The following is an 11440-nucleotide window of genomic DNA, read 5'->3' as shown; positions in this document are numbered from 1 at the left end:
TCCTATTCCTGCCCTCACTAGCTCGTAGCACTGGGAGTAATCCAGATATTACTTCCCTTGAGGACCTCCTTTTTAAATTTCTGCCTAACTCTCTCTAATCTCCCTTCAGAATCTCAACCTTTTCCCTTCCTATATCGTTGGTTCCAGTGTGGACAATGACCTCTTGCTGGCCCCTCTCCCCCGTGAGAACATTCTGCACCCTCTCTGAGACATCCTTGATCCTGGCACCAGGGAAACAGCACACCATTCTGTTTTTCTCTGCTGGCCACAGAAACTTCTGTCTGTATCTCTAACTACAGAATCCCCTAACACAATTGATCTCTTGGAAGCTGACGTACCCCTCGTTGCATTAGAGCCAGTCTCAATACCAGAGACTTGGTTGTTCGTGCTACATTCCCCTGAGAATCCATCACTCCCTACATTTTCCATAACAGCATATCCTTTTGAAATGGGTATATCCAAAAAGACTCCTGCCCTAGGTGCTGACCTCTCTTACCCTTCCTGGAGTTAACTCATCCATGTGACTTTATCTGAGACTTTCCCCCTTTCCTATAACTGCCATCCATCACATATTATTGCTGTTGCAAATTCCTCATCGCTTCTATCTGTCTCTCCAACCGATCCGATAAGATTTGCTTCCAACAGCATTTATGGCAGATATAATCCGGAGTAACCCTTAAACTCTCTTTAAACTCCCACATCTGACAAGAAGTACATATCACTACAAAGGCCATTTTTGCTCTTTCACCATCTACAGACCCAGAAAGTAACACCGTCTTATTCCTCTACAAACACTGCCCCAGGTTAAATTAATAGCTATGGCTTATATTTTAAGTTTAATCAGGAGACTTATCTCCAAACACATATAATCAAGAAAGAACCCACTGTACTCACTAATATAGCCTTTCTCTTGGACAGACTTAAAACAACAGTTAACTTCTCTGATTCTGTGTTGAGAACTTCGCCCAAACCGGATCCTCCAAGATTAGTTGTGAAATTCACTGTTTGTTAATTTTCCCAGATGCACTCCGATGTCCAGCGATACACGAATTCAAAAACAGCAATGGCAGTAACTGTGCAGGTTCTCTCTCTCCTGCACTGTCCTCCCCATGTGCTTCCTTTGTCTGCTCTTCTCCCTTTTAAAACTGCTGTTGTTTTGACTTTTTTTTCCAAAGTTCTAAAACAATGCAACAGCATATAAAACAGTAATTGATGCTCCTGGAATTCAAGGAAATCACCTCCAGTACCTAAAATACCTCAAAAAAAGGAGCAGCTCTTACAGCTAGAAATTTTTCCAGTTCTCCATCTTGGATTACCCAGAATCCTCATGTTTGCAACAGAGTTGAGCTATCCCTCCTAGTCCTTTTTGACCTGTCTGTAGGTTGGACACAAGTGGCCACTCCATGTCAAACTTCTTTCACTTATTCACTCACTATGAGAGAACTTCTCTCTCAATTACCAGATTGTTCACTCAGCATTCAGTGCTAGATGAGCAGAAATTTTCTCCAAATCATTGTTTTCAATATCCATTCCAAACATTATTCCCTAGCTAATAAAAGAAAGAACTGCGGATGTTGGAAATTTGAAACAAAAATAAATTGCTGAGGAAATCCAGCAGGCCAGAGAGCAGTGACCACATTTCAAGTCCAGTGACTTCTTCAGTTCTGAAGCCATCAGAGCTAGAAGACTTAGCTGTTTCAGCCCCATTAGATTGTGTAATGCTACTTCTCTGGCGATGGTATTTAATTCCTCCCTGAACTGTTTTTTTAGTATTAATGAGATGTTTGAAATATCTTCCACTATAAAGACCGTTGCAAAATATCTGTTTAACACATCTACCATATTCTTGTCTCCCCGATTCGTTTTTGAAGGGATCTTTGTTCATTTTGACCTCCTTTTCTTTTATATTATTAAAAAAAGCTCTTATTGCCAGTTTTTGTATTCCTTGTTAGTTTGGTCACGTTTATTTTGTCTGTCTTTATTATCTTTTTAATTCTTCTATGCTAGATTCTGAATTTATCCCAGTCTTTGGGGCTGTCACTGACTTTTGCCACCTTGTATGCTTTAGTTTAAGCTTCCTTGGTTAACCATGATTTATCCCTCTTAGAATCTTTCCTCCTTACTGGAATGTATTTGTGCTGAGAGTCATGGATAATCTTAAATGTTGACTGCAATTTGTTTTACTGTCTTTTCCTGCTAATGTATCTGCCCACTTTAGAAAGCACATCTGTCATGTAGGTATGAGCTATCCTGTCAAAGACCTTCCCCTGGTCCAGGCTGATGTGGCAGGTGTCAACCATCCAGTGAAGCCACTAGATGCCTTCAGTACCTTCCCTAAATGACAACGGAGTCCAGAGAGTGTATGTAAAATATTATTTGATTATGGAAGCAATTACAGTTCAAAGCTGACCCTGTTTTTATTTTAATCATGTACACGTACCTATTTGCTTGCTAAAGTCATAGGATTGAATTTGCGAGCTTCAATTTTTGGTAATTTTGAGTTTTTAATTTCAAACTCATTTGTGACCGTTGATGTCCCAGCTGATAGAGTTAACTCAAAATGGACTGAAAATAAAATTAGATGTCTATATGATTTAGTGAAACGTCAGGTAGTGTTTTGTCTGCTTGACTGTTAAGAAACCTAATTTCAGATCTGCTCGTTGAGAGGCTAACAGTATCATTTCGTGTAGCAGCCCTTAGATGAAACAAAGTTTTAATAAGGAAGGTGAATGCAGTTGAGGAACAGACTTTTAAATTTTTTTGAAGTTTGACAAGAGATAGCAAATAAAATAGCTTTGAAACAGAATTTTAAGGCAGAAACATAAATATTAAAGCATCAGTCTTCCATAGTGAAGCAGAGAAATGAACAATATTCTCATGAATTCTGAAATGTGAATTCTGCAGACTGACACTTAGACCTGTAGGAGTCTCTCCAAATAGGGTCAGTAAGGCCAACATCTAATCCTTTATGAATTCAACAAAGTAAAGAACTTCAGCTTGGATTGATCCGCAGGTTAAATGTGAAGATTTGCTTGTACAAAGTAGAGATGAATTTTGTAATACTCCAAAGACGTGGGCTCAGTGGTTAGCACTGCTGCCTCACAGCGCCAGAGACCCGGGTTCGATCCCAGCCTCGGGTGACTGAATGTGTGGAGTTTGTACATTCTCCCCGTGTCTGCATGGGTTTCCTCCCACAGTCCAAAATGTGTAGATTAGATGAATTGGCCATACTAAATTGCCCATTGTGTTAGGTGAAGGGGTAAGTGTAGGGGAATGGGTCTGGGTGGGTTGCTCTTTGGAGGGTCGGTGTGGACTTATTGGGCCGAAGGGCGTGTTTCCACACTGTAAGTAATCTAATCTAATCTAAAGTCCAGACAACATCTATAGATTCAGGACATGGTCAAAAAGAATTTGCATGTTCTGAACTTCCAGGGCACTGCAAAAAAGTGAATACTTCCAAGTCAACAGCAATTGCCTGGTCCTGAGTGGAGGATATTTTAAGAAAGTATTTATTTCATAAGAGCAGTCATGTTGCAATTTGTATATTTGTGAGATTAAAGGTCACCTGGTGATGATATAAGGCAACTACAGGGATGAGCAAGAAAAACAACCTCTGTGAAGGATATCTAATAAAGAAAAGATTCTCTAATGGAGAAGTGATCCACAGAAAATCCTAATTAAGGTCAGACGATCTAAAGCCAGTCTTCTAGATCAGATGGAAATGTGGTCTGGAAGAATTCCATAACGGTTAGACTGACTACATTTGTGAAGTTGATGTCTTAGAAGGGGAAGGGAAGATAGAGGAGTTGTAAATGTAAAGTACTTGCATGCAGTAATCACATGGTAGGACAAAGCATCAGGGAAGACACTATGGGAGTTTGTCAAAAGCAATGATCATGGGGATTTTTAGTCTACAGATATAAACTAAAAAAAAACAGAATAAATAGTCTAGATTAGGAATTAATTGAATTTTTTGGAACAATTTCTTAAACCAGTATGCTATGGCATCAACCAGAGACCAAACTGTACTAGACCTGGTTTTGACAAACGAGACAGGATTAATTATTGAGTACATACTGAAAGCACCTCTGGATAGCGGAAACCATAATATGATTAAATTTTGCATACAGTTTAAGGGAAGAGTACTGTGAAATCCAAGGATGTGTCATATTTAAATTTCCAGAAGATTAAGTGCCATATTTATGGTAATTGCAAAAAATAAAAGCTTCTGCTGGTGAAGGCAGCTATTGATATGAGTAGAGTATTGGCTTCTTAATAAGAAGCAGCAAATAGGAATTTGTGTGCCCTTTTTAGGCTGGCAGAATGCCACAAATGGTGTGTCAGAGGACTGAGTGGTAGGGCTACAATTGTTTCCATAAATGATTTGGATGAAGCACGGTGGCTCAGTGGGTAGCACTACTGCCTCACAGCACCAGGGACCCTGGTTCAATTTCACACTCCAAACTGTGCAAACTCCACACAGGCATTCTCCCTGTGTCTGTGTGGGTTTCCTCTGGGTGCTCTGGTTTCCTTCCACAGTCCAAAGATGTGCAGGTTAGGTAAATTTGCTATGTTAAATTGCTTATGGTGTCTAGGGTTGTGCAGCCTGGGTTGATTAGCCATGGGAAATGCAGGGTTACAAGAATAGGATAGGCGGCATGGGTCTGGCGGCAATGCTCTTCGGAAGGTCGGTGTGGACTGGATGGGCTGAATGGCCTGCTTCCACACAGTAGAGATTCTATGATTTATGAAGAGATACATACAGTACAGTAGCCAAGTTTGCTAATAAAACAAAGATTTGAAGAGAAGTCTATTGTCAAGAGGACTTAAGGGGTCTACAAAGAGACATAGATAGGTTGTGAGTGGTCAGAGATCTGAGAAGTGGAGTATATGTGTGAACAATATGAACATGTCCATTTTGGCATAAAGAATAAAACAACCATATTATTTAAATAGTGAGAGTTTGCAGAGCTCTGAGATTCAGAGAAATTCAGAAATTGGGCATGAATCTTAGGAGTTTAGTGTGTGAGTACAGCAAGTAATCAGGAAAGCTAATAAAATGATATGCTTTATTGCAAAGGGAATTGAAAACAAGAGTAGGGAGATTATGTTTCAGTTCTACAGGGCCTTGATGAGATTGTATCTGAAGTATTGTGCCATTGTACTTGTGGGAAGATATGAATGTGTTGGAAGAAGTTCAGATAAGGTTTACTAGATCAATACCTGGATAGAGCACATTGCCTTATGAGGAAAGGCAGACTGTCGGCTAGGACTGTATCTTCTGTAGTTAGAGGAGTCAGAGGTGATTAAATTGAAATTTATAAGACTGAGGGAATTTGACCAGGTGGATGTTGAAAGCATATTTCTCCTTGTGAGAAAATCTAGAACTGTGTCATAGTTTAAGAATAAGGAATCACTCATTTAAAACAGATGAGGAAACAATTTTTCTGAGAGTTGGGTGTCTTTTAGAATCTCCATAATCAAAAGTCATTGAATACAGAATCTTTAAATATTTTCAAGACAGAGGTAGATAGATTCTTGATTATTAAGGGGATGAATGATTATCAGAGATGTGCAGGAATACAGAGTTGAAGTTAAAATCCAGATGTATGATTGCTAACTATGATGAGAAAAGCTGAGTGGATGCATAGAAGGTAATGGTTCTAAAAGGATTACTGTTGAAGTTGTCTTAGCTTCACTAAACCTTGTTTCATACAGCCTTTGGGTGAAACAACAGTTAACTGTGCATGAAATCTTGTTCGAGACAGAGGTAACAGACCAGGCTCCTGATAGTTGTAATTTTGTCTGTATAACTTTTAACTGTACCTTCTGCTATCATGCAATGAGCTATCCCTTCTTATGTCAGACAATTGCCTCTTGTGGAAGATGGACATAATACTTGGACAGATTCTTAGTTGTGGTATGGAAAGGGAAATTGCTGAAACCATGCCACCCCAAACACAAGTCACCGGCAGTTGATAGCCAGTGCCCAATGTGCCTCAGCCAAGTGCCCGAACTTAGATAATGTTAATTGATTTGTAGTGGTATTAGTACCATGGCCAGTGACCAATCTTAATAAATGATCCCTGTGCACATGAAAAGGACATTGAATAGTGACTTGGTGGGGGAACCTTCTTAATCTGAGAAGCTCTGGCCAATGATACCACCTCCAAAGATACCCAGGTTAGATCTGTATAAGAATTTAACCTGGGATTTGCTATAAAGGCATTATTTCAACATAGAAGATAGACATTTGGCCGATTTGAAGTCGGAGCCAACTCTCTGTAGTGCAACCCAGTCAGTCCCCTTTCTCTGCAAGTCTCACTTCCCTCAAGTACTATCCAATTTCTTTTGAAATTACTGATTGGACCATCTGGAGCCACTGTACAGACAGCAAGTTCCATGGCTTTTCCCATTGCTCTTGGCATTGACCCAATCTCTCTGTGATCTTAGATAATTTTCACTGTCCACTAAACTATCAATTTTGATGTCATCCACAAATTTGCTAACCATGCCTCCTATCTTCTCGTCCAAATCATATATGTAGATGACAAACAAAAGTTGTACAGACTTTCAAAATAGTAACTGTTAGCTCTTGTCAATCTAATTGTGAAATATTTAGTATTTAGTCTTATGCAACTTGTGGATATAGAGCCATATAAAAGCTGTCTGAGATGAAGAAAATGTGACAGGATGTTATGTAACTTGTTGAACTCCACAAATAACATACATCCTAATCTAGGCTAATGTTGAGGTCCAGATCTGCTGAAAACTGCATACATTTATTAATGTATAAGTGGCAGCAGTGTACAGCAAGGAAGTGGTAATTCATAATTTTGAGGTGCTACAATTTACGGGCCAATTGTAACTGTTTGATGAAAACTGTATCGCCCTTTAAACATACCCATAATTTTCATGTAGTTGCTGAATTTGCACATTAATTGCCCATAAAATACACCACAAAAAGTTAAGTAATGAACAATGTAAGTAAATATCCTTGTAAGCATGGTGAGGAGGTGCTGGTGTTGAACTTGGGTGGACAAAATTAAAAATCACTCAACACCAGGTTATAGTACAGCAAGTTTATTTGGAAACACTAACTTTTGGAGTGCTGCCTCTGCATCAGGTGGTTGAATCTGATGAAGGAGCAACGCTCCAAAAGCTAGTGCTTACAAATAAACCTGTTGAACTATAGTGTTGTGATTTTTAACTTTATCCTTATAATGTGATTTTTGATTGACAGTTATTCATATTACTCCGTATCCAGAAAATGAAAAATTAAGGATGGCGCTTCATTCCTTCAGCTGCAATACTGAATGTAAAAGCAGAGATGTACTTCTGAGATTGTATAAGAGTCTGGTCAGACCATATTTGGAGCATTGTACATAGTTTTGGGCCCCATATCTCAGGAAGGATATACTGACCCTGGAGTGGGTTCAGAGGAGAGTCAGGAGAACGGTCCCAGGAATGAAAAGCTTAACATATGAGGAAAGTTTGATGACTCCAGGTCTATACTCTATGGAGTTTAGAAGGATGAGACAGGGTCTAATTGAAACGCACAGAATACAGAATGGCCTCAACAGAGTGGATGTTAGAAAGATGTTTCCATTGGTAGGAGAGACAAGGACCCGAGGGCACAGAGTGAAGGGAAGACCTTTTAGAACGGAGATAAAGAGAAACTCTTTCAGCAGAGAGTGGTGAATCTATGGAATACACTGCCACAGAAGGCTGTGGAGGCCAGGTCATTGAGCATATTTGAGATGGAGATAGATAGTTTCTTGATTGTCAAGGGGATAGAGGATTATGGGGAGAAAGTGGGAGAACAGAGTTTGAATATTTATCAGCCATGATTGATTGGCAAAGCAGACTCAATGGGCTGAATGGCCAACTTTCTATTTCTATGATTTATGGTGTTATGAATTGTTGCAGATAATAAAAATGCCAAATTTTAAATTTTGCAAGAAAAAATGTATCTAATATTCTGTTTCCGTTTTCTCCCTCAATCTTCAATCCAGTTTTTCCATCTCTGGCGTTAAACTGACTGTCCTGAATTCATCTTTCTTCCTCTGTTTAGTCTTAATCCTTTAATCTCATTGGTTACAATGAGGCCCATCATTACCAAATCTCACTTTTAGCAATTTACAGGACAAGACGTGTGAGCTGAAGGATATATAAACAAATCTAATCCAGCAAACTCAGTGTCAATGTTAGGAGTGCCATCCTTTTATGTCAGAGCCTAAACAATCTGTTTTACTTCAGAATCGATGTTACAACTTATTTCTCACTATCTGAGGATGAACATATAAATTTCTTCGTGACCTAGCCACAAGCAGCAATATCCAAAAATCTATTGATTGTGTGTCCTATCTTATCTTATGAACTTCAAATATTGTTTGAATGTTTTGATGCATTTCATTTATTTAGTCTGTGAAACCATAACAACAGCACTTCTGATTTTTAATTTTCAGGGTTTGGGACAAAATCATAAGTGGATCTTGCAAAATTTTGGTTTTTGTAGCCATGGAGATTTTATTAACTTTTAAAATTAAGCTAATGGCCATGAATAAAGCAGAGAATATTGCACAGTTCTTGCAGAATGTAAGTATCTCTGAATCTTTAATTCTTCATAATACTACATTATGTGCTATAAGTAACATGACAATGTACATTGCCTCCCAGATGATGAGAATTGGAAAGTAAAGCTCAATACCTTATCTGGAGTTTGCGTTGCAAAATGCATCTTTTGGCTCGTGTGAATTTCTCTTAATGGCAGTATAGGCAATTTAAGTTATCAAAACTAAGTTTTTTTCTATCAATTACAGTCTCTGATTTTTCAAACAAATAACTTTGTATAATTATCATATAAATGACACAATAGGTGTAGTTGAGAATATGAGAGAACCATGAGACTGGGGATGAGCAGACACATTCACTCACATCTCATGCATGCTGCATGGGTGTGCACAGCACATGCATTTCACACGCTTGTGCGCTTGACCCCCAAATGTCCTGCAGTTTGTGCACTCTCCACAGCCCCAACCCACCCCCACCCTCCCAACACCCCAAGACCATGAACATGCCACACATCAAGGAAGACCTCCCTTGTAATAAAAGAAAAATATTGCATATATTGGAAATCTGCAGAATATCTGCATTTGCAGAAAATTCTGGAGAAACCTTGCATATCTGGCAGCATCTGTGGAGAAAGAAATAGAGTTAATATCTGATATGATTAGATTAGATTACATTACAGTGTGGAAACAGGCCCTTCGGCCCAACAAGTCCACACCGACCTGCCGAAGCGCAACCCACCCACACCCCTACATTTACCCATTACCTAACACTACGGCAATTTTAGCATGGCCAATTCACCTAACCTGCACATCTTTGGATTGTGGGAGGAAACCGGAGCACCCGGAGGAAACCCACGCAGACACAGGGAGAATGTGCAAACTCCACACAGTCAGTCACCTGAGGCAGGAATTGAACCCGGGTCTCAGGCGCTGTGAGGCAGCAGTGCTAACCACTGTGCCACCGTGCCACCCATATCTATGACTTCTGAACAATTCTTCCACCATAGTTTTGAAGAAGAGTTGTGTTGGACTTGAAATGTCAATTCTATTTCTCACTCCACAAATGCTATCAAGATGGCTGTGTTTGTTGCATCTCCACCATCTCAGCCCCAGAATATCACTACAGTTCCTCAAGGCAGTATTGTAAGTCCAATCATCTTGGGAAAATAGGAGTAGGACTAGGCCAGTAGACCAGAAGTCTGCTCTGCCATTCAACTACTTTGTGGCTAAGCTTCTATTTCAACACCTTTTCCTGCACAATTATCATTTTGATAACTTTAATATCTTGAAATCTGTTGATCTCTGTCTTGAGCATATTCACTGACTGAGCTTTCAAAGCTCTCTGGTGTATAAGTTCACAAAGATTCCTTTGAGTGATGAAGTTCCTCCTCATCTCAGTCCTCAGTCACAATCTTTATTCTATGACTGGCCTTTGGTGTCAGATCTCTAGCCAGAGGAAACATCACCTTGCATCGACCTTGGTGAGCCTTGGAAGGATTTGATTTTTTGTTACCTTATCAATCACATTCCCTGCGTCCAAAGGTCAGAAGTGGGCATGTTCGCTGATAATTACACAATGTTCACTACCATTTGCAACTGCTCAGATATTGAGACATCATTTAGTCAGATCTAGACAACAGATAGGCTTGAGCTGATGAGCAGATAAAATGCATACCAGGTGTGACCATATCTATCAAAAGAGAGAAACTAAGCATTTCCCTATGCCATTGTTGAATCTCCCACTATATTTCAATGTCTACAAGAGCAGAGTCTGTGAATTATACAGAAGTAACTCACTTCCAAACTCCCAAAAATCTGACCTCCATCTACATGAAATAATTTAGGAGTGTAATGAATTCTCTCCAATTGGCTGGATGAGCTCCATTCCAACAACACTCGAAGGTAAAATCAGCCCAATTTATTGACCATAAAACCACAAGAAATAGCAGGAGTAAGTCATTCAGCCCTTCAAGCTTGCTCTGTCATTCGGTGGTTGATCCAACATTCCACACAATCCCTTTCCTACCCTCTCCCCATAACCTTGACTGTCTGCTGATCAACAGACAGGAATTGTGAAGCCATCAACTGCCATTTAATTCTCTCCCCTAACAGTGCACAGTTGAAGCACTGTGTGCTGTTTACACGGCGCACTGCAGTAACTTGTTAAGGCTCCTTTGATAGAAGCTTTTAAACCCCAGATCTATTTCACTTTGAAAGACAAGAGCACAGGTGGAGAGGAACACCCAAATTTTCATGTTCCCCTCCAAGTTATGTACCATCCTGACTTGGAAATGTTGCAGTTTGTTTTTTTTTGTAACTATTATATAAATTATAAATTCACTGTTGGAGTCTACCCACGTGGACTGGGCAATACAAGAATAGATGTTGGAGTCGGTAGTGAAGAGCCAGGTACAGTATGCCAAGAGTCTGTGAGGAGGGATAGGCACTTGATAGGGAAAAGGTGCAGTCAGATTGATGGGTTGAAGTGTGTCTATTTTAATACAAGAAGTATCAGGAATAAGGGTGATGAACTCAGAGCATGAATCAGTACTTGAAACTACACTATTGTGGCCCTTGTGGAGGCTTGGATATCATAGAGGCAAGAATGATTGATGGATGTTCCAGGGTTTAGATGTTTCAAAAGGAGTAGGGGGTAAGGTAAAAGAGGTGGAGAAGTGGCATTGCCAATCAGCGTTCGTATTACAGCTGCAGGATGTCATCCAGGAGGGTTTGTCTACGGCGTCAGTATGGGTGGAAGTCAGAAACAGGAAAGGCGCAGTCACTTTATTGGGAGTTTTCTACAGACCTCTCCCCGATAGCAACAGAGACATGGAGGAGCAGACTGGGAGGCAGATTTTGGAAATGTG

At 39.9% G+C, this 11440-nt stretch overlaps 1 protein-coding gene across 13 annotated transcripts in view; it reads left to right on the top strand.

Annotated features, from left to right (window-relative positions):
- Positions 1 to 11440, top strand: part of tbc1d7 (TBC1 domain family, member 7) — a 141025-nt gene that overhangs the window by 66077 nt on the left and 63508 nt on the right. For 11 of the 13 annotated variants that reach the window (XM_043718996.1, XM_043719000.1, XM_043718999.1 and 8 more), the window contains exon 8: positions 8469 to 8598. In XM_043718996.1, coding sequence (XP_043574931.1) covers positions 8469 to 8598 — 130 coding nt within the window. Of the gene's footprint in view, positions 1 to 2218; positions 2361 to 8468; positions 8599 to 11440 lie in introns of those variants that run through there. The other 2 variants (XM_043719001.1, XM_043719002.1) reach the window with 2 other exon arrangements.

The sequence above is a fragment of the Chiloscyllium plagiosum genome, chromosome 29, assembly GCF_004010195.1.
Source record: "Chiloscyllium plagiosum isolate BGI_BamShark_2017 chromosome 29, ASM401019v2, whole genome shotgun sequence".
NCBI classification, from domain to species: domain Eukaryota; kingdom Metazoa; phylum Chordata; class Chondrichthyes; order Orectolobiformes; family Hemiscylliidae; genus Chiloscyllium; species Chiloscyllium plagiosum.
The sequence above is the reverse complement of the archived record's forward strand: the minus strand, read 5'-3'. Positions and strand labels throughout refer to the sequence as shown.